Source organism: Chlorocebus sabaeus, chromosome 1 (assembly GCF_047675955.1).
Source record: "Chlorocebus sabaeus isolate Y175 chromosome 1, mChlSab1.0.hap1, whole genome shotgun sequence".
NCBI classification, from domain to species: Eukaryota; Metazoa; Chordata; class Mammalia; order Primates; family Cercopithecidae; genus Chlorocebus; species Chlorocebus sabaeus.
Genome location: NC_132904.1, coordinates 16,891,640 through 16,917,764, shown reverse-complemented (window position 1 = coordinate 16,917,764; position 26,125 = coordinate 16,891,640). Strand labels below are relative to the sequence as shown.

General features: G+C 39.6%; 1 protein-coding gene across 1 annotated transcript; it reads right to left on the bottom strand.

The window, feature by feature from the left end:
- Nucleotides 1-14,863: 14,863 nt before the first annotated feature.
- LOC103235850 (olfactory receptor 4C45) lies at nt 14,864-15,946 on the bottom strand. The gene has a single exon (XM_007998991.3). It carries the CDS (start codon nt 15,791-15,793, stop codon nt 14,864-14,866), a length of 930 nt encoding a protein of 309 aa, XP_007997182.2. The 5' UTR covers nt 15,794-15,946.
- Between the last annotated feature and the right edge of the window lie 10,179 nt (nt 15,947-26,125).

Below are 26,125 nucleotides of genomic sequence, written 5' to 3'. Positions count from 1 at the left end.
ATACTAAGAAAAAACAACCTAGAAATTCATATGAAAAGAAATTTCTCTGTCATAGGAAGAAATATTCAAAATTAAACTCTGAGACGCCATCATCCTAAGTGAACTAGAGCAGGAACAGAAAACCAAAACCACACTTTCTCACTTATAAATGGGAGCTAAACACTGAATACACATGGCCACAAAGGAGAGAACAACAGACACCAAGAACTACTAGAGGGTAGAGGGTGGAAGGAGGGTGAGGATTGAAAAGCCACCTATTGGGTACTATGCCATGCTTATTACCTGGGTGATGAAATAATCTGTACACCAAACCCCTACAATACCTATTTAACAAACCTGCACATGTACCCCTGAATCTAAACTAAAAGTTAAAAAAGTCACAAAAAGCACAAAATTTGTCTCCAAGAAATTAGTTTCCACAACATTTGGGAGATTATCAGGAAATATTTCTTGTTTCATCCCCATAACTCTATGTCTAATAAAAAATGACAATTGCTCAATTTTTGGCAAAAGAAATATTGCCTTCTTTCACTTTGTCACATTTTGGGGAACTAATTAATAATAGTTAGCTATCATTGAGACCTTGAATTCTGCACCCATTCATTTCTGCTGTTAGATGATAAAAGTATTATTTAATTAACTAAGAAATATGAAATCACCATGAGGATCACTAAAAAATAGCGTGTCTTTTGGCCAGCTTGCTACTATTTTATCTCAAAAGACTTTTTAGAAAAGCACACTTATTTTAGTTGTAATTTAAAGTACCCTGATTTTTGGTACAGTTAAAATATCAAATAGCAAAAAGACTAATACTAGTGCACCCCTATTTTTATTGTCCAAATTATGATGAACGACATCCCCATTAACTTATAAATATTGCTTACTTTTGAAAAATTTCAACTTGCTAGATTAAACACATGGGTAAATATTCTGAATAGTTTTCTAGTAATTAAAAATTATTACTAATCTTGTTTACAAAGATAGTTGTATATTCATTTTAGAGACCATGTAAAATGTCTTTCCTTCATAATCCATATTTGTTTTAGCAAATTTAGAAAATAGGAAAATAAAGATGGTCAACATACATCTTCCAACACACTTTTTAGCCCATTACCTAGAGATAATCACTATCAACATTTTGGTAGATATTCTTCTAGTCCTCATCACCTTTTCTTCTTCTTTTCCTCCCATTCTTTCTCCTCTTCCTCCCTTTTCTATTTCCCTCTCCCTCTCTTTATATACACTATATCATATGATAGATATATGACATAAATATATGTGATATGTAATATATGGGATAATATTTTATTTCCATACTGATTTGTTTAATCTGATTTTCATATTTCAATATATGCCTGATATATATCTGCATAATGTAAATTTTTTCTGTGACAGTATGGATGACTGTTTAGTATTTATTATATAGCCTTACTAAATGTATTTAACTGAACCCCTATGAATGAATTTAGATTGGTTCTAGTTTTGGCTATTATAAAGAGTACTGCAACAAATATTCTTTCAGTCAAATATTTTTACACATCTAAGAGTGCATTTTTAGGGAGAAAAAAAAGCAAACCTAGTACAGTCGAGTAGAGCCGAGTCAGAGTTAGGAACAAAAGTAGAAAAGAACATTCCCGTGCTAGAGGAATAAGCTCATTCGTAAGTTAGAGGCATGAGAAGACACAGTAGGGCAGTCATCATTTAAGGGGTATTTCAGAATCAAGAGTAGAATCTTGGCATGTAAATGGATGCCTTCACAATGTGATGAATGCAACAACAGTGTATGAGCCAGGTATAGTCAGGAGACGAGTGAAGGGTTTTCAACACTGAGTGGATCAAGGAGTATTACATGCAAGAGGCTATATTTCACCGAATGTTGAAGTATGAGTAAAAGGAGTCGGATGAATCAACTAAAAATGTGAGGAATGAAAAGGGAAATTTACAGTCACAGAATCAGCGCGTGCTTTCAGGACACAGTGTATTTGGCCTCAATCCTGTAAGAAAATGTGAAGCCACCTGAAGATTTTAACATAAAATTAGTTCCTACTTTACATGACTATGAAAATAAATTCCAGATGAAAAAAATCCTAAACTCAAACATTTCTTTTTAAAAATTAATAGAAGATAGTGTTTGAGCATATATTTATGATCTAGGCCAGAGAAAGCTTTCTGAAATGAGAGAGAAAATTTGAATCAATAAATGTGGCAGTGTAATAAATAAATTGCTTTTGAATGATAAGAAGACACCATAAACAGAGTCAGAAGACCAGTCACTGCCTGGGAGAAGGTATTGGCAACATATGTAATAGCCAAAGAATCAGAATATAAAAAGCACTGCTACAGTATAAGAAGAAAAAGCTAAACAACCAATATATAAATAGGTAAAATGTGTAAACAAAAAATTTACTGTTTATACAAACATTTAAAATACTTTGGTGGCCATCAGGGAAATGCCAATTATAGTAACAATAAGAATCCATTTTCACATATTTCACATATTGGCAAAGACTAAAGCCCTTGACAATATCAAGTGTGGCCAGAGATGGGAAGTGGCAGCTCTGTCGTACACTGCTGGTGGCACAGTCAGCATGGAAAGCTCTTTGGTGGTATTTGTTAAAGTAAGTACTAACCATTTGATTCACTCACAGTTATCTATTTAGAGAACAACTAATTTAGATATTCTTATACCTAAGAATTTCATGAAGGTGTACATGGAAACATGTACAAGGATTTTCACCACAGAATTATTTGTAATAAAACATAGAAATAATCAACTAGGGGATTGCTTTGGCAACCATGGTGTATGGTGGATTACTGTACGGCAGTTATAAGAAATGAATTGTATTTTTATTTGTTAATAGAGATCAATCTGAAAAACAATGTTGAGTGCAAAGTAAGTTGAAAATGATGCATCTAGTATGATAACATTGATAGAAAATAAACCACTAAACGTCAATAATATTTTCTCTGTATGTGCATGTGTTAGTAGGTATTTGTGTGTGTGAAGGCAGAGAATAGTATTTTTTTGGTCATGAGAAGTAGGAGAGCAGAGGAGTCTTTTACTTCTACTTTTTATATCTTAATTTAACAAGCACAATATATCAGCACATGACTTTGTGTAATTAAAAATGGAAAGAAACCCCATAAAACAGATATGTTAGACTTAAAATAGTAGCTTATTGATTATAAGAAAACGGGACTTGTTTTTTTCTCTTCTTTGTATTTTTATGTATTTTTTAACCTAAAAATCAGACAATTTAGATTTTTCTTTAGATGAAGTCAAATAAAGATATTGTGCTGGTGCCCCTCTCCTGATCCCGTGAATTCCCTGTGCCCTTACTTACACCGACAATTATTCTGACTTATCCTCCTATTCAAGGCCAGTCTTTTCACTGATCCCCACGGCCCCCTCCCATCACATTACCTCCAAGACCTCTTCACTTCTCAATTATCGCTGTTTTGTCGTAACTTCGACTTAATCTACACTCTTGGTTAAGCCTCTGCCAACCTAAAAGGTGGAAACTACACTCTAGGGTTAAATTATTTATTTGTTCAGCTTACAAGTCATCATAGGCAAATAAACTTATCTGATGCTTCGTTTCCTCAACTATAAATGGACATTTGATTCCTTAGGCCATGCCCTTGTAAGAGGAAAGTGTGTACGAAGATGAGTGTGGGGCCGGTGATAGGAGCCTGATAAATAAGTTTCCTTCCTTGCTGGTGAGAAAAGGGTAACAGAAGAATAAAGGTTAGAAATAATGTAATCCTCTGAATTTTAAGTAGTGTGGAAAATATACTGGTTGAGTAAAAAGAGAAGACCTGTGTTTGAGATTTTTTTATTTTGCAACTGATTGTTACGTGGCCACTGGCAAGCAACTTTAAAAAATCATTTTTTTTTCACTTCTCTTGAACCTCTCTCCCTCAAGTGGAATTTTGTTTGAATGAACAACATCAAAATGAATGCATACTCATATAAAAATATTTGCTATTTTTTTTCTTTTGTTATGTATCAGAGGAAAGTAGCACTGTATAAGTTATGGGCTGTTCCTTCATGTACAAAGTGGTGCAGGTGGAGAAGAAGACAGTTAATTTCAAAGAAGTTTCCTGATATGTGTGAATCAAAACATTTTGGAGTTATGAATTACTGACAAGTCACTAGCTGGTTCTTTGCAGACACAACATTTTCAGCCTGATCTGTCTTTGAAAACTAGTTCACCTGCAAATTAGTTCAAAAAGTGATATACGCAATAAAATTTATTTACAAAAAGAAGGCCAAAGAGTTTCAAGAAGACAATTTCCATGTAAATATAAGACATTTAAGACAACTAACTTGTTTGTTTATATTAAGTGGAAGCAGAATAGAATTTGGCAAAGCATGAGGGGTTTGGGTTGGACAGGCTTAGACCAGAATTTTATCTAAGCCAAATTTTAGCTACTTAACCTTGAACATTATAATTAACCTTTCTGTCTCTTGGTTTCCTAATTTATGAAATGGGAATATCAAGGTTATCATGTTTATTGAGCAGCGGTGAGAATTATTAACAAATAACAGAAAGAATATAAAGTACTTTGCACATAATAAACACTCAAGTAAATTAAAAATAGCCATCATAATTATAAATACAATATCATTGTTTTGTTGGTACTGACAGTTTACTGTGAGTAGGGTCACAATTATGTTCAAATAATGAAATATTTTAGACAGAGGTAAATTCCGTGCTTTGAGGCTTAAACAGGTAAGCACAGAAATAACTTAAGGTCACAAATCGCTGCCTTCATGGTGTAGGTCAAAGGATACAAAATTTCAGTTAGATGGGAGGAATAAGTTCAAGACATCTATTGTACAGCATGGTGACTATAGTAGATAACGATATCTTGTATTCTTAAAAAAATGCTAAGAGGGTCGATTTTAAGTGTATTCACCACAAAAAGGATAACTATGTGAGGTAATGTATATGTTAATTCGCTTGATTTAACCATTCTGATGCAGGCAAACCCCAAAATTGGGGCTTTGACCAGCTGTGCGTCATGGGTGGGGTTGTGACTGGTGCTTGGAACACAAGCCCTGCTGATCGACCTCATTTTCCCCTCAGAAATTATACACTCCTCCTTAATTTTAAAGAGTTGCAGGAGGGTGGAAGGCCTTGCGCTTGCAGTTCAACTAACTCTGAATTGTTACCATAAGAACAACAGGTGTGGTTTATTACTGCACATACTTTTCCTTGTTATGCTACTTATCTGTGTGATTGTGAAACAACAGCTTTAAATCTTCTCGGGGTTCACAAGTGTAGGTGGTGGTCTTCTCTCACACCTGCAGGGACTCATGAGAAAATAAGTTTAATCCTACACAGGTGTACCCAGCTAGTGACTCCCTGAAGTTTCACAGCAGCACGGGGGTATTTAACAACACCTGATAGGGGCTTTTTATTTTGGTTGTAATAGATCCTTGGGGAAGCCTCCCTTCTTTCCAGGTTTTCAGTAAGACTAAGTCCCGGATTAAAGAGGGGACTTATTCTTTTCCTTTGTGGGAAAGGGAAATGCTTTATTTCCATATTCTTGAAAGGCCTTTCGAAACTGGCCTAAGTTGATCAGATGAGTGAGCGTTCTAGGTGTCTCCTCATCAAACAGGAAATCTGAAGTTAGAAAGGGCCTTCCATAGGTTATTTCAAATGGACTAAGTTTTAGGGTTCCTCTTGGAGCCCTCCTTATGCACAAGAGGGCTATGGATTGGAAAAAAACTCAGGCCTCCCAGGTGTCCCAACAGAGTTTTGCTAATGTCCTTTTAAAGACATGGTTGGCTCTTTCTACCTTACCAGAAGATTGAAGCCTCCGGGAGGAACGACGACGACAGGTAATGCCCAATGCCCAAGATGGAGGAAACCTGCGGGGTCACCTTACCTATGAAGGAGGGTCCATTAGCACTTTGCAAGCTTTTTGGTAATTCAAACCTTGGGATGAAATTCTTTAAGTAAGAATTTGGACCCTTCCAATACTTTTTCTGTCCTTGCGGGAAAAGTTTCTATCCACCTGGTGAAAATGGCTGTAAGTACTAGCGAATATTGCAGTACTCTGTAAGGCAGTCTGAGTGAAGTCTATTTGCCAGTCTTCCCCAGGGTATGTTCCTTGATGTTATAAAGGTTTGAGTAGGTGGCTTCCTGGGTTATTATGGGCACAGAGTTCACAGGCCCTGGTGACCCCTTTTTCAGTCTGGAACAGTCCCTTCTCCAAGAATATTTGGGAAACCAATTTGAAGAGAGAATTCCATCCCAAATGTGAGGAGTTAGGGAAATGCTTAATTATTTTCCATTGCTCTGCCTTGGGGAGAAAGTTTACTGCTTTCTAGCAACTACCATGAGGGACTCTTTTTGTAAGCCTTTTTTTCTATTCATTTCATTTCCTCAGGTGTGTAGTATGATTCTGCTGACATGGGTGGAGTATAGGCATTAGTGCAGTGGCCAATGACACTGATCTTCTTGTAGCAGTGGCTTGCCTGCTCTGTCTGCCAGAGCATTTCCTCTAATAATAGACATGTCTCCCTTTTTGTGTCCCCTGCAATGAATAACTGCTATTTCTTTTGGGAGTTGGACAGTATCTAAAAGTTCTAAGATCTCAGTGATGTTTCATGGGGGACCCCTTAGATGTTACTAGTCCTCTTTCTTTCTACAAGGCAGCATGAGCATGGAGCATTAGGAACCCATATTTAGAATGAGTAAATATATTGACTCTTTTCCCAGTTGGAGGGTTCTTATTAGAGCAATTAATTCCACTTTTTGAGCAGAAGCCTGGGGCGGTAAAGCTTTGGCCTTAATAACTTCTTCTTGGTTAACTATAGCATTACCTGCCTTCTTTACTACTCCTTTATGAATAAAGCTACTCCTGTCTGTAGACTACAAAACATCAAAGCTATCAGGGGCTCATCTTTAAGGTCAGACCTGCTAGAGTAGGTCTGTTTCATGGTTTTCACATACGAGTGGATGAATTGGGGATCTGTTTCTTGGGATGTGGAGTCTGGGAACAGGGTAGCAGGGTTTAAAACTTAACATACCTTAAAGGTAACATCTGGGGATGCCAAGCAGAGGGGCCTGATATTTAAGAAACTGGCCTCCTATTAGCCATTGATGTCCTTTTGCTTCTAGAACCTTTTGTACTTGATGGGGAGGTCATAACATCTAAATGGTGCTCCAAGGTAGATTTACTGACTGTTTCTACCAATAGAGTGATGGTGGCCATAGCTTGCAAGAATCCTGGCCATCCAGCTACCACCTGTTCCAGCTGTTTAGGGAAGCCACTCGTCTAGGATTATTCTTGAGCCTTGGAGTTAGAACACCCAAAGTTGTCCTTTGTTTTTCAGCCATATAGAGGGTGAAAGGTTTTTCTAAGTTTGAGAGTCCCAAAGCAGGGGCTGTTCCCATCTTTTCTTTTAAGGTTAGAAATGCCTGTTGGCAGGTTCCATCCCAGTTCAAAGGCTCATGATCATTCCCTTTTAGACCTTCATAGAGTGGTTTTGTTATGAGCCCCAACTCAGGAATCCAAATCCAGCATAATCCACAAAGGTTATTCCCACAAAGGTTCTTAACTATTTCTTACTCTGAAGGGGCTGAAGTGCCAGGATGGTCACTTTTTGTTTCTGGGCTAGGGTCCTTGTCCCAGGAGGGAACATGTATCCCAAGTGTTTAACATTTTGAACAGAAATCTAGGCGTTGTGCTTGGGGTGCGGGATACACAATACCCTTGTTTTCTCCCAAAATTAAGGACCTGAATTGTATTTTTATCAGAGTATTCCCTAGTAGGGCTGGAAATTAATAGGTCATCTACATATTATAAAATGGATCCATTCTTTAACTATAATTCCCTTAATTATTTTGTCAATGCATTCCCAAAGAGATGAGACTGTCCCTAAGACAGACAGTCCAGGTAAACTGAGATATAGCATGAAGGTCGGGATCAGTCCATTCAAAAGCAAAAATATACTGGGAGGTCTGGGTGTAAAGGTTTGTAAAAGAAAGCATGTTTAAATCTAATACTGTGAACCAATTAGCATCTTCAGAGACTTGGGTCAATATTGTGTAAGGGTTATGAACTATTGGGTAGACAGGGACTACTACCTCATTAACTGTCCTCAGGTCTTAAATCGGTATTCCCCATTTTCTTTCTTTACAGACAGGATGGGGGTGTTACATGGGGACTGCCAGGGTTGTTGTAGTCCATACTTTAGAAATTTTGCTATCAGGGGTTGTATGACCAATTGTGCTTCAGGTCTCATGGATATTGTTTCTTCCATGGGTAACCAACATTGGGCTTCAAGGTAACCTGGACTGAGGGTACATTAACAGCTCTACCAGCAACTTCTATTTCCCAGAGGGGTCTACTTGAGAAGTAACACGCAGTGGAAGCGAGGTCTTTTATTTATCTGTCTGTATTAAGGTAGGCACTTAGAGCCCTTCATGGCCTATTGCCTTATCATAAGGCTCCTCAAATTGAACTGTGGCCTGTAATTGGGAATGTAAGTCTCTTCCCAGTAAAGACATAGGGCACTCAGGTTTAAAACCTATGGTCCTGCACATTGTAACCAAGGCAGTGGGTGAATCTCCTAATTCTTGGATATTAATCTCTGTTATGGTATAAGAGCAGGAAGACACTGGCCCTGAGAAATGGGTCAGAACTCTTACCCAATAAGAACTGTCTTCTTACCTACCAAATCAGGAGTTAGCCAAGGCTCCTCTGTGGAGATGGCAAGATGTCCAGTGGAAACCATGGAGGACTTTGGGCCCCTTCAATCCTCTGTTCTCGCAGCCTTTGAGTGTGGGTGGCCTAGGCTTTCTCCAGAGCCTGAGGAAGTCCCTTTCCAAATGGCCCTCTTGCTTACAGAAAACACACTGGCCCAGGGGACAGCAAGTCAGGGACTCTCACCTGGACATTCCAGAGGCTGATTTCATGACACTTTCTCAGAATGGGTAACCCTGAGGTGGCAAGGAGTTTAAGACAGCCACTAACAATTGTGCTTTTTGGCTATTTCTTTGGATTTTCTTCACCTCCTCTGCCTTGCCCCTATTGTTGTCAACTCCAAAGGCCGTGTTTAAGAGTTGCCTCTTGGGTGTTCGAGGTCCCATTTCTGCCTTTCGTAGTTTCCTCCTAAGTCAAGGGCAGATCAAGTAATAAAATGCACACCTAGGAGAGCTTGCCCTTCCCAGGAGTCTGGTCTGCATTAGTATCTTTCCTGAGTGCCTCAGCCATACTGTCCTGAAACAGAGCAGAATGTTCTTTTTTCCCCTGAGTTACTTCTGTAACCTCGTCATAACTGGCTTAACCATACACTTTTCCATACCTTCTATTAAATAAATTTCCATGTGATTTCTGCATTTGAAATCTTGGGAACCCCTCTGGCAATCCCACTGAGGTCCAGGTCTGGAACTGCATCTCCCTCCACATGATAAATGGCATGGCTTTTGTTTCAAGCAGTTACTCCATCTGCGTATTCATGGGCAGTACCCAGAATCCTTTGTTTCTGTCTTATGGTACAGCAAGTGGACAATAATATTTGCAAGTCTTGTTAAGTCAAAGTATATGGTCAATTTAACAAACTCCTCTGTAAACTTCCCTGGATCCTCCAAAAATGGGCCAAATTTCTCCTTGCATAAAGTCCAATCAGACACAGAAAGAGGCACATGTACTCTGATTGGTCCCCTATATCTGTCAGCTACCTCTTGCAATGGACACAGGTTCAATTTTAGGGGCTGATATGGGGCCTCACTCCTGGTGGTACTGGTTGGGCTTATTTTCTCAAGCAGCAGGGGTATAGGTTGGGCCTAATTGGCTAAGGGGGAGGGATGTCTGATGACCTTAGGTGAAATCCTGCACTGGAGAACTAGTGGGACTCCCCTCAGAATCAGGGAACTGAGGAGGCTCCAGGGGGCATGTGGGCCTCCTAGGGAGAGCATCTAGGAGGGTATCATCTAGGAAGTGCAGCTTCTTAGTATCTGGAAGTAGCATGAGCCAGACACATCCTGCAGCTCTCCCTTAAGTGAGGGTTCTGTTTAAGGGCTGTAAACACCTGTTCATAAGGGTCCTCTGTCCATTTTCCTTCCTTTTCACAGAATAAGTCCAACTGTAAAATAGTATTATAATGTAAAGAACCATTTTTAGGACAAATTTCTTGGTCTTCCAATTTGTATTGGACCCAAATGGTATTGCAGCAGGAAATGAATTTCTTTCTCTTGAAGCTGTCAATATGAATTTGCTCCAATTGCCCAAAAGGCACCCTAGTGGTGAGTTTTTCGGGATGCTCACCATCGTCCCTGTGTCTAATGAGGATCTCTACAGAAGTTTTTCTAAGTCTAGTGAGAGCCCAGTTATTTTCCCTTTTAAATTCTCACCCTTTTTTCTCAAGAAAGGTCAGTGGGGAAGTTGTCACCAGTTCCTGCAAAGAGGGTGTACGTACAGTTAACAGGGTGTGATGAAAGTGAATTATGAGATATGAGTGGGCAGTGGAGTGATGACTGCGTCCACTGGCAAATGGAATACAAGAAAAGAGGTGTTGTAATAAGCAAAGTATAGAAGGAGAGGTGAAAATAGGGTGACAGCAAAAAAGAATGAGTTCATCTCCTTTGCATGAATGAAGCTGGAAACCATCATTCTCAGCGAACTAACACAGGAATGGACAACCAAACACCTCATGTTCTCACTCATAAGTGGGAGTTGAACAATGAGAACACAGAGACACATGCAGGGGAACATCACAAACCAGGGCCTGTTGGGGGGTGGGGGGAAAGGGGAGGGAGAACATTAGGAAAAATACCTAATGCATGTGGGGCTTTAAACCTAGATGATGGGTTGATGGATGCAGCAAACCACCGTGGCACATGTATACCTATGTAACAAACCTGCATGTTCTGCACATGTATCCCAGAACTTAAAGTAAAAAATAAAAAATAAAAAATGATAGTTGAGAAAATATGGGATAGAAACCAGTAATTTGTGCCAATAAAATTCTTGGTTTTTTTAACCCCCACCCCCAAAAAATAGGGTGACAGGATTCTCATAGTCTGAATTCCACAAGAAGGGAAGAAAGCATTTTGGTTGAGGAAAAAGAGGGACTAGAGGAGGCCGCTGAAAATGGTGGTATGACAAAGACCAAGACTGCCCATAGGGTGGGACTCTAACCCACAATCCTAGAGGGAATGTAAAAAAAAATCCAGAGTGCAATGGGGGACCTCTCAAAATAACAAAAGAAACAAACAAGGCCTGAATAGAAACAATCCTCCGAATAGGAGGGTGAGCAAAGGGGATACTCTCCCATCCATGAAGGCCAAATGGTGCCAGTTGGTCTTAATTTGGGGTTCAGGTACATGTCTCCCTCAGATCCCTTCAGCTTGTTAGTCCCTTCATGTTATTGGTCCCTTTGTAGTCACCAGGAAAGATGATGCAGATGAACCCCCAAACTGTGGCTCAGCCTGGGAAGTTTCTTGGCTTTGTGCCAGAAAGAATTCAGAACAAACTGAAAGTAAATTTATTAGAGCAACAAAGGACAAGAAAATGGCTGTTCCATAGACAGAGCAAGGTTTTCCATAGGCAGAGTAGCGCTCGTTGCTTGCTGGCTAGCTATATTTATAGCTACTCCTTAACTATGGCAAGTAGTGGGTGGTTATTCACGAATTTTCTGGAAAAGAGGTGGAGAGTTTCCAGAACCTAGGGTTCCTCCTATTTTAAACCATATAAGGTAACTTCTGGGCATTGCCATGGCATTTATAAACTATCAGGGCACTGTTAGGAGTGTCTTTTAGCATGCCAATGCTTTATAGTTAGAGTATAATGAGCAACGAGAGTGACTAGAAGTCGCTTTCATTGCCATCTTGGTTTTAGCTGATTTCAGTCAGTTTCTTTACTGCATCCTGCTTTGACCAGCAGGGTTGTGACTGGTGCTTGGAAAGCAAGTCCTGCTGATCCGCCTCAATTCCAGAATGTATACATATTTTAAAACATCATGTTGTACATCATAAATATATGCAATTTTATCTGTCAGATAAAATGCTAAAAAAAGAAATTCACTGCTTCCAATACATATAAAACATAAAGTGAGTGCTTAGGTCAGGACTTTATTCACACAAAGTGCTTAATAAAAATTAGTTATAATCATTATCACAATTTTCATTATTCTTATTTTTATATTATCCTATTTCTCATTCTGTTTTTCTTGGGAACTACAACTACATTTTTTAAAAATTATACTTTAAGTTCTGGGATACATGTGCAGAATGTGCAGCTCTGTTACATAGGTATACATGTGCCATGGTGGTTTGCTGCACTCATCAACCCGTCATCTACATTAGGTATTTCTCCTAATGCTATCCCTCCCCTGGCTCCCCACCCCCCAAGAGGCCCCAGTGTGTGATGTTCCTCTCCGTGTCCATGTGTTCTCATCGTTCAACTCCCACTTATGGGTGAAAACATGCGGTGTTTGGTTTTCTGTTCCTGTGTTAGTTTGCTGAGAATGATGGTTTCCAGCTTCACCCATGTCCCTGCAAAGGACATGAACTCATCCTTTTTTTATGGCTGCATAGTATTCCACGGTGTATATGTGCCACATTTTCTTTATCCAGTCTATCATTGATGGGCATTTGGGTTGGTTCCAAGTCTTTGCTGTTGTGAATAGTGCTGCAATAAACATACGTGTGCATGTGTCTTTATAGTAGCATGATTTATAATCCTTTGGTTATATACCCAGTAATGGGATTGCTGGGTCAAATGGTATACAACTACATTTTTAAAGGATACATTTAATTTTAAAAAACATACTGTTGCTTGCATGTATTTACAAAATAGGCACTGATAGGAAATTATGACAATGCATTTATTTTTAAAAAGGCATTGTATGCAAGATGTGACCTGATATAAAGTCCTGAGAACACAGAAAATGTCCATATCTGGTGACGTGCAACTCCATGGGTTAGAAATGCTCTCCTGAAAACATGTTTCTGGGCTCTCCCACAGGAACCACAAGCTCAGTACAGAGACAGATCTTTTGGTCCCTGACACTGACTCTTCTTTCTCCTTCTTTCAGAGGACCAGAACAGGATGGGATCTTTCATTCATCAGAGCTTTTAAACTTAGTTCTGCTCAGGCATCTCACAGTGGCTCCCACCAGCTCTCTCATTTGTAACCGCAGAGACATTGAAGAGTATTTTCATCTCAGAAGAGAAAGTAAGTGATGGGATAGACTTTAATTTCCAAAGACCTGGTTGCTGGCTCCAGTAAGTGTCCTAGGTAAGAAAACAACCTACTGTTGTGCTGTCTGTATGTGTAAATGGATGACATTAATGTTAGATTTTGAAATGCAGTGGTCTGAGACAGACATTGAATCCTGCTGTGCCTGTGGGAACTGAAGAAGAGTAGTGATGTTCTTGTTATTGTTTGTCAGGAACTGCAGTTCGCTGCACACCTTAGACTCTGGTGACATCCCTGAAGGGTATTCACTGTTGGAGCAATTTTTATGACTTTTCAGCTGACTCGTGGTTTCAATTTAAATTATTTATCATAATTGAGAAAAAAATGTAATGTTATTTTCCTTTTACTGATGAAGGAACAGGTAGAGAGGTTAAATGATTTGCTTACATTTATAAGGCTAATTAATGTGGTGACCAGGTGAGAAATCAAGTCTGTTTGATCCAAGGTTCTTAATCCCTAACTTCAAAGCATCTGACTGTATCTGAGTCTTTTAGCATTTCATTGCATTCATGGTATGGATTCTTTTCTATAACCTAGATTTGTGATCACTGTCATCCAGTTTCATGACACAAACTTATGTCTATGTCTGTGACAATTTCCTATGACAGCTGTTTAGTTTTCAGAACTTTCTTTTCCTTTGCTGGCATCTAAACCTGATTTTAATGTACAGATTTTTTTTTGCCTTCACTTTATTGTTATTTTTATCAGTTTTATTTATCAATTCTATTTCTTTTGCTCCAGTCAATAATACTTTCAATTCTTGCTGGGTGTGGTGGTGCACGCCTGTAATCCCAGCACTTTGGGAGGCCAAGGTGAGTTGATCACCTGAGTTCAGGAGTTTGAGACCAGCCTGGCCAACATGGTGAAACCCTGTCTGTACTAAAAATACAAAAATTAGCTGAGCATGGTGGTGTGCACCTGTAATACCAACTACTTGGGAGGCTGAGGCATGAGAATCGCTTGAACCCAGGAGGCGGAGGCTGCAGTGAGCTAAGATCATGCCACTGTACTCTAGCCTGGGTGACAGAGCGAGACTCTGTCTAAAACAAATACTTCCAATTCTTTTTGTAGATAATTGTATACTATAGAGAATGGAGATATAATTTTTTAAAAGTAAGTTTTCATGAAAATGCTCTTTTTAGCCCTTTCATATATAGTTGTTTGTCCTCTTGTAAAAGAAAACTTCATTCTAGCTGTAGTGCTGGGTATGAAAGGTGTCAAGAATGTTGCTGTCAATCCGTTTCATACCCACAAGCAGGACAACAATATAAGTTTTGTGAGCCCTTGAAACTTTTGCCCTTGTAAGTTCTTTCCTCCATAAAAAGTATTAAAAATTATATTTTATGAGTGTATTGGCATAAAGAGAAATATAATCCAGTTGTACTTAGATTATATTCATTTTCTTCTTCTTCTTTTAAAGAAATTAAGCATTTCAAGGGCTCCTAAAAGTATCATGGGCTGTTGGCACTACTACTGGGCCTTAATGAATATGTCAGCACAGCCTACTATATGTCCTCCTAATAAAAATTGATGGAGACAGGATAAGATAATTGACTGTCCCAAGTTTCATCGATCAAGAAATAGAATAAATCTCTATAAAATATCACCAGATATTCTTGCCTAAATGTTTGTGTCATAAGACTTATTTATTATCAGTTTTCATTACGTGCTTCCAGAGCTTCTCAATGACATTTTTCACTTCCTTATTTTTGAGGGTGTAGACTAAAGGGTTCAACATAGGTGTAAATAGGGTGCAAAACACAGTCACAACTTTGTCAGTGGGGAAGGAGGTTAGAGGTCTTAGATACAGGTATGAACAAGGGACAAAGAATAAGATGACAACAAAGATATGAGAGGTACAACTAGACAGAGCTTTGTGACGCCCTTCAGAGATATGAGTCCTTAGGGAGCACAGGATGATGACATAGGAAGCAACTAGCATGGAAAAAATGAAGAAACACAATGATCCACTGTTGGCAGCTATCAGAGGCCCCAAGGTGTGAGTGTCTGTGCAGGCCAGCTCTAGAAGAGGTACTAAATCACACATAAAGTGGTCGATGACATTGGGGCCACAGAATGGTAACTGGGCTATGAACAAAGTCTGGATCCCTCCATGCACAAATCCCAGAATCCCAGCCACCCCCATCAGGAATCCACACATCGGTTGACTCATGATGGTTGCATAGTGCAAGGGCTTACAGATGGCCACATAGCGGTCGTAGGCCATGACACTTAATAAGATGATCTCAGCTGCCGCAAAGAAATGTTCTGCGAAGAGCTGAGTCATGCAGCCATTGAAGGATATGGTGTTCTTTTCAGAGATCAAGTCAAAGATCATTTTAGGGGCTATGGAAGAAGAGTAGAAAACATCTATAATGGACAAACAGGACAGAAAAAAGTACACAGGGGAATCCAGGGCTGGGCTGATGAAGATGATGACTGAGATGAGCAGGTTACCTGCCAATGTGATCAAGTAGGTGATTAAAAACATAATAAACAAGAGTTTCTGCAGTTCTGGATTGCAAGTGAGGCCCAGCAGGATGAATTCTGTTACATTGTTCATGTTTTTCATAGCTGAGGTTGTGTGTATATGGCCGATCTGGAAAAAAAAAAAAAAAAAAAGTATTTCTGAATGATGATATTTTAAATTCAATACTAAAATATTTAATCACCTCTTTAGTCCTGGTTTTTGGGGGTGATGGAGCTACATCGCCACTCACCTCTGCTGTTTTGCAGAGCTGTAAAGAGGAACAGAAGATTAGATTTCTCCTAATTCATATATTAATGAAATAGTGATAATATCTTACAAGTACCACAATAAAACAAGATTTTGTTCTAAATGTTGACTTCCAAACTTCCTTTCTGGCTCTAAAATTTCACATATGGCTTTCTTTCATTTTTGGAGAGGACAAATCTTATCAATAACAAATGTTTTGAAATTATACTTTCTTTTGTTAGGGTTATTTATAGGTATATGAATCCAGTATGTATATTAGATACTAAAGTGCAAAGCCTTACTAAATCTAAGCCGCTGTGTTCTGTGATCTATTGTCCTTTTCTATCATTAAATGCACATGTACACAGATAGAGACAGAGCTGTAAATGGAGATATTTTTCTTTTGGAATGCTGGGTAACTATCGCAATAACAACTCATTGAGGATAATTCATTCACCATCCCTGAATGTTGCATCCATCCCTATAAATGACCCTTATTTTTCATGCTCACTCTTTCTGCATCTTTAATTGTGGCTATGTAAATGGTACAAAGTTATAAAATTTAATGATATTTCATAAATACATTTTCCTCCTGGTTGGATTTTTATCACATATAGAATTATACACTGGATTAGATATATTTCCCCGCTCACATCTTAACAAATGGAATTAAATGAGTCATGATTTTTTCCCTGAGTTTTCTATTGGCAAGACAGAAATGTTAGGGTCACCTGAGATAATGCAGTTTTCTCTTTTGGCATAAGTTTGGTCAATTAAGATGAACTTGTAGTTTTCATTGCTAACTGCTAAACAACTGGAAATTTGTATTGCTACCTGAAAACATTGAATATATTTAAGAATGTAGATGTTTTTGAATAATCCCAAGAGCTTCAAGAATAAGTACATGTTGTTACAAAAGAGTGTAAGATATTTTATTTCTTCTCCTCCCCCTTTTCTCCTTCTTTCCCTAACCCCTGGCAAAAGTGTAACCACATAGTTTTCCTCAAAAATTTCTAGAAACAAATCAGTCAGCATCATGACCTCTGAGCTTCATTAAATGTGAGTAAAAATATCTTTGGTTTTCAGGAAAACTCAGTTGCTAAGTTGCTTCCTCTTTATTCGTGGCTTCTGTAGATGGTGACTATATGGTTAATCATTCTTAATGGATTTAATTCACCAATTCTAACTTCAATGTAGCAATATGGAAGTCACGAAAAGGGGAAAAACATTTCAAGCATGACAAACAGAAATCTACAGAATCAGTGTATTCAGTGAGACATAAATGTTAACAATAATGTTTTAAAAGTGACTTCAGTAGTTCTTAGCAGCATCTGGTCTGGCAACTTTTTTTTTTTTTGAGACGGAGTCTCGCTCTGTGGCCCAGGCTGGAGTGCCGTGGCGCGATCTCGGCTCACTGCAAGCTCTGCCTCCTGGGTTCATGCCATTCTCCTGCCTCAGCCTCCCAAGTAGCTGGGACTACAGGCGCCCACCATCGTGCCCGGCTAATTTTTTTTGTATTTTTAGTAGAGACGGGGTTTCACCATGTTAGCCAGGATGGTCTTGATCTCCTGACCTCATGATCCACCTGCCTCAGTCTCCCAAAGTGCTGGGATTACAGGCGTGAGCCACCGCGCCCAGCCTGGTCTGGCAACATTATGCATAGACTTTTCTGTTGATATTTTTATGTCAGTGTGTCCAAATTCATTTTCAGAGAAAAATACTAAACTTTAAGTCGGGTATGTAATGACAAAGACTACTTCACTGAAAACAAATTGGCTAAAACAAGTTAATCTGCTTAAAATTTGGGAGAAAAGATTTAGTTTTCACTGACCTGGATCTAGCTGATTGTGGATTCCTCCATTTTAGATTGAGTGCGGTCACTGCTTTCTTCTCCTGCAGGCGTGGAACACGGCCACAAATAGACTCTACCAGCTGACAAGTGGGATGTTGGAATTCTCTAAACGGCTCTCTGAATTCTGACGTTTCAGTTTATTTTGCTTTCCATTGTCAGTCTGAATTTACTAAGAAAACAAGCTGTTTCAGTTAGAAAACTTCATTATCTCTAGGATTTAGTGTCTACTCACTTCCTGGGTTTCCTATGAATGTATAAGCCAATCTTCAAAATATATCTATTTTTCAACTCTCTTAGGACTATATTCAGTCCAAATTAAAAACTAGGAATAATGCAAAATTCTTCAAATTTGGAAAATGCAACTATAAAACGAATAAGTGAATCAAATCCACCTGATTGGATATTGTTTTCTCAAATCTATTCTGATGAAATTTTGCTTTCTTGAGTCCCTGAAAAATGTGGTGAGAGAATTCCTTTTATTTCTGATTCAAGTTCTTCTTTCAATTCTGTTTTCTTAGAAACCCACTAAGCTTAGGAGTGGTGTCTCCCAAACACATCTTCATCTTTTTGGTTCCTGTCTCTGCTGCTATCATTTGCACACAGGTCCTTTTTTGTAATTCTTTCTTCATTGACTCTAGAGAAATCTTTAAATAGACTATCACAGACTTCAGGATTTGGCAAGGCATTGACGTTTCAAGTACCCAGAGGATTAGTAATTGGCCTTGCTGGAATGTTTAGCAAAGCAATAGTCAGGTCCTTCATTTACTCTCACTTGGCACCCACAAACGTCATTAGTGGCTGGTTTAGAAATGCAGTTGAACTTGGGTTAAAGATATGTCTGTGGCTATTGTTTAGGATAAGATTTGGAAACCTTCATTATAGGGCTGTTTTGCTAATTGTGGCATTGTTGAGCCTAGCCTAGGATATGGGGTGGTTTTAGGCAAAGGTCAGAGTTTAGAGAATACATTTTTTTCTGAACCTATGTCTGGTCTAAGTACTATGGTTGCTCTGAAGAATGGGGGAATGCTGGTATTCAAGGTCATGTGTCTGATTACTCTCAGAGATTGTGAGATTTTTATTAATGACTGACCCAGGGGACTTACATGGCAGGTTTTCCAACTACCAAAGATTGGTCAATTTAAAGTGACAGAGATACTGACTTCCTGTAGGATGATTACCGAGAAGACATGTTCTCATGATGAATTCAAGAGTATGTATTTTTTCTTTCTACCCCAAGACAGAATGGTGTGACTTGGAGTAGGTATCATGCTTTCCCACATTGCCATTGAGAATCAATCACACTCAGCCAAGCACTCATGTATGATGACATCCAGAGGTGGAGAATAGAGACACTCTAGAAGAGGGCTCTGCTACTATCTTCTCTCCTTCAGCTTCTGAGGCGATGAAGAACTGACTGCAACTTTGCATGGAATCACCTTTTCTGCTCTCAACTTTTGGTTTCAAAACAAACCGACACACTCCCAAAGTCCAGGACCAGAAAACAAAAGCAAAACTTTCCTCTATTCTCAATAGAATGGGGCCTTATGGACTGTCATGGAGCGATTCTCCTACCTCAGTCTCCTGAGTAGCTGGGATTACAGATGTGTGCCATCACACCCAGTTAATTTTTGTATTTTTAGAAGAAACAGGGTTTCACCATGTTGGCCAGGCTGGTCTCGAACTCCTGAACTCAGGTGATCCATCTGCTTCAGCCTCCCAAAGTGCTGGGATTACAGGCATGAACCACCGGGCTCGGCCTGGATGTTTTTTTTTAATCCCTTCCATCAGTCTATATCCTTTAAGTGGAGAATTCAATCATTTACATCAACAGTGGACATTGATATGTTTTTGTTTCTGTCATAATGGTAATTGTTACCTAGTGGCTTTGTAGTTTCAGTTGTGTAACTGCTTTATCAGACTCATAAATTTTATACTTTTGCATGTTTTTATGATGGTGAATGTGTTAGACCATTCTTACATTGCTATAAAGGAATACCGGGGACAGGGTAATTTATAAAGAAAAGAGGTTTAATTGACTCACAGTCCTTCAGGCTGTACAAGCATAGCATTGGCATCTGCTTGACTTCTGGGGAGGCCTCAGGAAGCTTTTACTCATGGTGGAAGGTGAAGTGGGAGCAGGTATGTCATTACAGCCAGAGCAGGAGCAAAGTGGGGGGAAGATGCCACAGACTTTAAAATAACCCAGTCTCATGAGAACTCACTCACTATCATGAGAACATCACCAAGTCATGAGGGATCCACCTCCATGACCCAAACTTTCATTAGGCCCCACCTCCAACATTGGGAGTGATATTTCAACATAAGATTTGGGTGGGGACAAATATCAAAACTATATCACTCCACCCCTGTCCCCCTCAATCTCATGTTTTTGTCACACTGCAAAATACAATTATTCCTTCCCAATAGTCCCCCAAAGTCTTAACTCATTCCAGTATTAACTCAAAAGTACGAAGTTCAAGTCCAAAGTCTCATCTGGAGATTAGTTTCTTCCATCTACAAGCCTGTAAAATCAAAATGGGTTATGTACTTCCAAGAAACAATAGTAGTACAGGCATTGGGTAAACATTCCCTTTATAAAAGGGGGAAATCAGCCAAAAGAAAGGGGATATAGGCCCCCATGCAATTTCAAAGCCCAGCAAGGCAGTCATTAAACTTTAAAGCTCCCAAATAATCTCCTGTGACTCTATGTCCCACATCCAGGGCACACTGTTGTGAGGAGTGGGCTCCCAAAGCCTTGGGCTGCTCTGCCCTGTGACTTTTCCATGCTGATGTTGCAAGCTCAACCAGTCTGGGTGCTGGAAGGCAGCAGCTCCCTTCTTATACTTCCACTAGGAAGTGCCCTGGTAGGGACTCTGTGTGGAGCCTCGTTAGAGGTTCTTTATAAGGGCCTCACCCTTGCAGTAGGCTTCTGCCTGGGCATCTAGGCTTTCTCATACGTTTTCTGAAATGTAGATGGAGGCTGCCAAGTCACCTTCACTCTTGTACTCTGTGTATCTGTAGACTTAATCCACATGGAAGCTGCCAAAGCTTATGGCTTGTGCCCTCTAGAATGGCAACTGGAGCTGTGCTAGGATCCCTTTGAGCTGTGGCTGAAGCTGGAGCAGCTGGGATGTGGGGAGCAGTGTCCATTGCTAGAGAGGTAGTATGATCTTTTGGGTGTGTCACAACACTCCTTTTTCCTATGGTCCCAGAATTCAATGCTGGTTCCTTTTTGGATTTACTTTTGTTTGGATGGAACTTTATTCCTTTCTTAAGGGTGTGACTGTAGGATATATTGTGTAGGGCCCTTTAGCTTCTGGGTACTTCCAAGAGGCCAAATCTATGAATTTTTTGATGAAAGATAGCCTTAGTGTAATGGTTTTCTCAAATACTGATTTTTGTAGGTTGTAGCGACAGTCGGTTGGGCATGTGAGAGGGATCACTGCCTCCTGCAGAGATCAGCAGGGGGAAGTCTCTTATTTTATTCCCCAGCACTGTGCACTTCTGTTAACAGGGATGGTATTGGGTTGTTTAGTTTTACCTGCAGGTCTGTAGGTGGCACTTGTGATACGAGCCAGCTGAGCACTGTGTAGTTGTGTGGGCAGTTTAATAAGCTGTGCAGGTTGACTTCCAAGCCAGTAGGTGGCATTTCCAGGAGAGAAGTAGCAGTGGGATTTTTTCCTTGGATTTTATTCATTACAGAAGGTCTGGGTGTCCTATGTAAGGGGTGGGGCCATGGAACTCCCAGGGCTCCCTGTCCCATGCTCTGCTGCTGCAGTGGTTGGATGGGGCAAAGCCAGGCATGGTTGGGTCTGGGAAGTCCTGGACCAGGCTCTCCAAGGCTGGTGCAAGTGCTGATTCTGCTGTGGGTTTGGGGTCAGGTCTCAGGCTACTGGGGCAACCATCCAGGAAGGGGCAGAGGCACTTCTGCTGCATCAAAGTACCTTCATGCTAGGGGGAGGGGTGGCCATGAATCAGCAGCTGGAAGTGGCAGTGGGATCTGCTCCACCCCCAAACCTCCAACCCCATGGGTTTCCCTTTAGCATCAAGCCACCAGCAGCTGGCTAGAACCACTAGGCCCATCCTAAGCTATCTGGGTTCAGATGACAAAGCCTCCCCAGGCCTTGAAACTCCCTGTCTGGGGCAGAAACCTTGACTCTCAGGCCATACCCTTCCTGGTCTGGTCCTATGAAGGGAGGGGTTCATGTGCCACAGCATGAACCCACACCACACTCTCCTCTCACTTCTGACTGTGGGGGCTCCAGATCACATCAGAGCAGATCACAGATCTCATCTCCATGCTCCTGGATGACATGCTTGAATTGTGCAGGGATAGGACCAGGCCAACAGCCTTGTCCTCGGGGTCCCTGGACTCAAGTGCTGGCTGTGATAGGGAGGGCAAGCTGGTCCCTGGCCACTGGAGGAACACTCAGGTAGGGCAACAGTGGCTGCACTGTGGGCCTGCCACTTGGAAGGGTAGTCCTTTCTCCATAGGAATGGCTAGGCAGGCAGCTTTGGGAGAGACTGGCAGGCATGGGGTATGTGGTCCAAATGACCTCAGTCCCACAGTAGAAGCAGTGGAACCTCTCCTTGAGGCACATGAGAGCACCTGGCCTCCCCTCTCACTACCTGGCCCAACAGCCAGCAGTGGCAGGGGCAGCCTCAGGGCAGGACAGAGATCCTTGGGTAATGGACTCCCAGAATGGCACCATGCTCCAGCTGCCCAGTGCTTGGAAGTCTATGAGACTCCATGTAAGTTTGAGAAGCACCTGTGCATGATCTCCAGACAGCTGTCTATGCCAGTCTGGAGGCCTATGGGGGTTGAGGGACTCTCCTGTAGCTAGGATTGTAGAAGTCTGCAGCAGGAATGTGGAGCTCTGGGGTTCCTTCACTTCCCCCTTCTGTGGGTCTGGGGCAGCTCTTGTCTCCTAGCAACCCCAAACAGGCAACTCCCTGTCTCCTTCCTTCCTTCACTCTCAGTGTCTCCTGTTGCCTCTTTGTTGAATTCAGTGCTCTTTCTCAGACGATCTATTTAAAGTGTGAATATCTACTTGATATTTTGGTTCCGCTCTGTGGAAGAGGTGCACCCCAGCCAAATCTAGTCAGTCATCTTGTAGTTGCATATTTTTTAATTGTAAATTTTTTAATACCATGTAGTATCTCATAAATGTATTAGTTTTAATAGTTTATAAATTTTGATTTGCTACACACACAAAATTATTGTATGCAAATAATGACAGTTTAAAATTTTTCCTAGTCAATTTTATAAATGCCACTTATTTCTTTCCTTTGCCTTATTGCCCTGGTTAGATTCTCCAGCACAATGTGGAATAGATGTAGTTACAATGGATAGTTTTGCATTGTTCCGGACTCTCAGAGAAAGTTTTTAGTATTTCCTCATTAAACACAATGTTCAATGTTGTCTGTAGGATGTTTGTTAATAGGCTTTATCCTACTGTGGAAGTTCTATTCCTAGTTTTCTTAAACTTTTTAAAAATCATGAACATATGTTAAATCTTATCAAGTTTTTTCTCTATTTATTGAATTGATCACTTTTTTTTTCTACTTAATTTTGTTCATGCAATGAATTACATGGATTGATTTTTTTTTTTTTGAGACAGGATCTCACTTAGTTGCCCCAGGCTGGAGGGCAGTGACACAGTCGCCAATCACTGCAGCCTTAACTTCCTGGGCTCAAGCGATCCTCCCACCTCAGCCTACCAAGTAGCTAGATCTATGGTGCATGCCACCACACCAAGCTAATTAAACTTTTTTTTTTTTTTTTTGGTATAGATGGGGGTCTCAGTATTTTGCCCCAGCTGGTCTTGAACTCCTGAGATCAAGCGATCTGCCCACCTCAGCCTCCCAAAGTGCTGGGATTACAGGCATGAGCCACCGCATGTGGCCATGAATTGATTTTGAATGTGAAATCAACATTTCATTCCTGGGACAAAACTTACTTGCTCATGATACATTATTATTTTTATATGTGGCTGTATTTTATTTGCTAAATATTGGGTTTAGAATTTTTGTCTGTGTTAATGAGAGATATTTATCTGATATTTTTTCTTGTAATGCCCTTTTTCATTTTCTCTAATCCCTGAAAATGTTGATATAAAATTGGTAGTATTTTTTAAGAGTGAAATGTAGATAGAATTCACTGATAAAGCTACATGGGATGTAATCTTGATATTTTTGGGAGAAGTCAGGGGAAAATTTTTCAAGAGCGAATTTAGCACATGTATATTATTCAGGTTTTGCTTGTGTGTGTGTGTGTGTGTGTGTGTATGTGTGTGTTTAGAAAGTTGTGTTTTTGCAAATAAATGATAAATGTCTGAGCCAATGGATATGCTAATTACCACAAATTAATCACTGTATATTATATGTATCAAAACATCACTATTTATCCCATAAATATGTCCAATTATTATTTGTCAATAAAAATTGAAAGTTGCTTAGTACAAAATATTTTAAATTTGCATTTTTCTGGTTACTAACGAAGTTGAAAGTTTTTTCATATGTTTATTGACCATTCATTCTTCTTCCTTTGGAAATTGTTCTTGTCTTTAGCCCATTTTGTAGATGAATGATTTCTTATTAACTTGTAAGACTCTTTGCAAATGGAGGATGCACGTATTTCATTTATTCAATCGAAATATTGTTTTTACAGACATTTTTAGATGACAAAAAATAGAAAGCTGTGCTTTTCAAAGCAGAGGTTCATTTCTTTTTAACTGGCAAGGATATTAGCAAAATTCATTCGTAATGTCCTTTTATTATCTTGTTAAGATCTGTAGAATCTACAGCATAGCCTTTTCATTGCCGATTCTCATAATTTGTTTTTTTTCTTATATTTTAAAACCCATTTTGCTAAGGACATTAGTTTTATTAATTTTTACACAAAACCCACCCTTGTCTTTATGTATTTTCTCTATTTTTAAATTAATTTTATTTCAAGTATATCTGTCTTCTATTCATATTATACCACATTTTATGCATTTATTTTGCTTTGCTATTTCTAGCTTCTGGAGATGAAAGCTTAGTTCATTTCCTTTAATCTTTTTTATTTTCTAGTACTTGCATTTAAAGTTATATATATATATATTTATTATACTTTAAGTTCTAGGGTACATGTGCATAACGTGCAGGTTTGTTACATATGTATACTTGTGCCGTGTTGGTGTGCTGCACCCATCAACTCATCAGCACCCATCAACTCGTCATTTACATCAGGTATAACTCCCAATGCAATCCCTCCCCCCTCCCCCCTCCCCATAATAGGCCCCAGTGTATGATGTTCCCCTTCCCGAGTCCAAGTGATCTCATTGTTCAGTTCCCACCTATGAGTGAGAACATGCGGTGTTTGGTTTTCTGTTCTTGCGATAGTTTGCTGAGAATGATGGTTTCCAGCTGCATCCATGTCCCTACAAAGGACACAAACTCATCCTTTTATATGGCTGCATAGTATTCCGTGGTGTATATGTGCCACATTTTCTTAATCCAATCTGTCACTGATGGACATTTGGGTTGATCCAAGTCTTTGCTATTGTGAATAGTGCTGCAATGAACATACATGTGCATGTGTCTTTATAGCAGCATCTGAGCAATTCTTTAGCTGCATCTAGTATTTTTTTGGTTTGTTTTTACTGCCTTTCAGTTAAAATTCATTAAAAAATTTTCATTGGCCCTTCTTTAATATATGAATAATTTAGAATTGTGTTGCTTGATTTGTAAATAATTGGGGGATGTTTAGTTATATTTTCGTTATAAATTTTTAGTTGAAGCCTACTATTATCAGATATGTATTCTGTATGGTTTAGTCCTTTGAAATGTATTGAATTTTGTACTGTGGCCCAGCATATTTTCTACTGTAGTGTATGTTCCATGAGCACTTAGAGATATGTAGAATAATCCTACATCTGTTTTCTCTTTCCCCACTCCCTTACGAATCCACCTTCAGCTAACCTGACTGAAACTGTGTGATAAACTCAAGACTTTTTAGGGAAGGACATTGCTTTATCTGCATTCAAATCAAGTTTTCTTTGATTTGTTCTGAAGTTAATGTTTATCATCTTCTGGGAGTGAGTTCAGATGCCATCTGCCACACCACAGCTTAACCTTACACAGCTGAGTTTAACCTTGAGTCTAGTTATGGTCTAGAAACAAAGAGGGATGATAAAGATGGGTCTTGAGGGAAATCAACATTGTTATGCTGGGAAACTGCTTCAGGGAAGGACATATAATTTCCTTAGGCAATACGAGGTTAAACCTTCAGTGGGGGTGAAGAGGTTTCTTCCACTAAGGGTGAAGGGAAGGTTCTACTAGAGGTGGGGAGG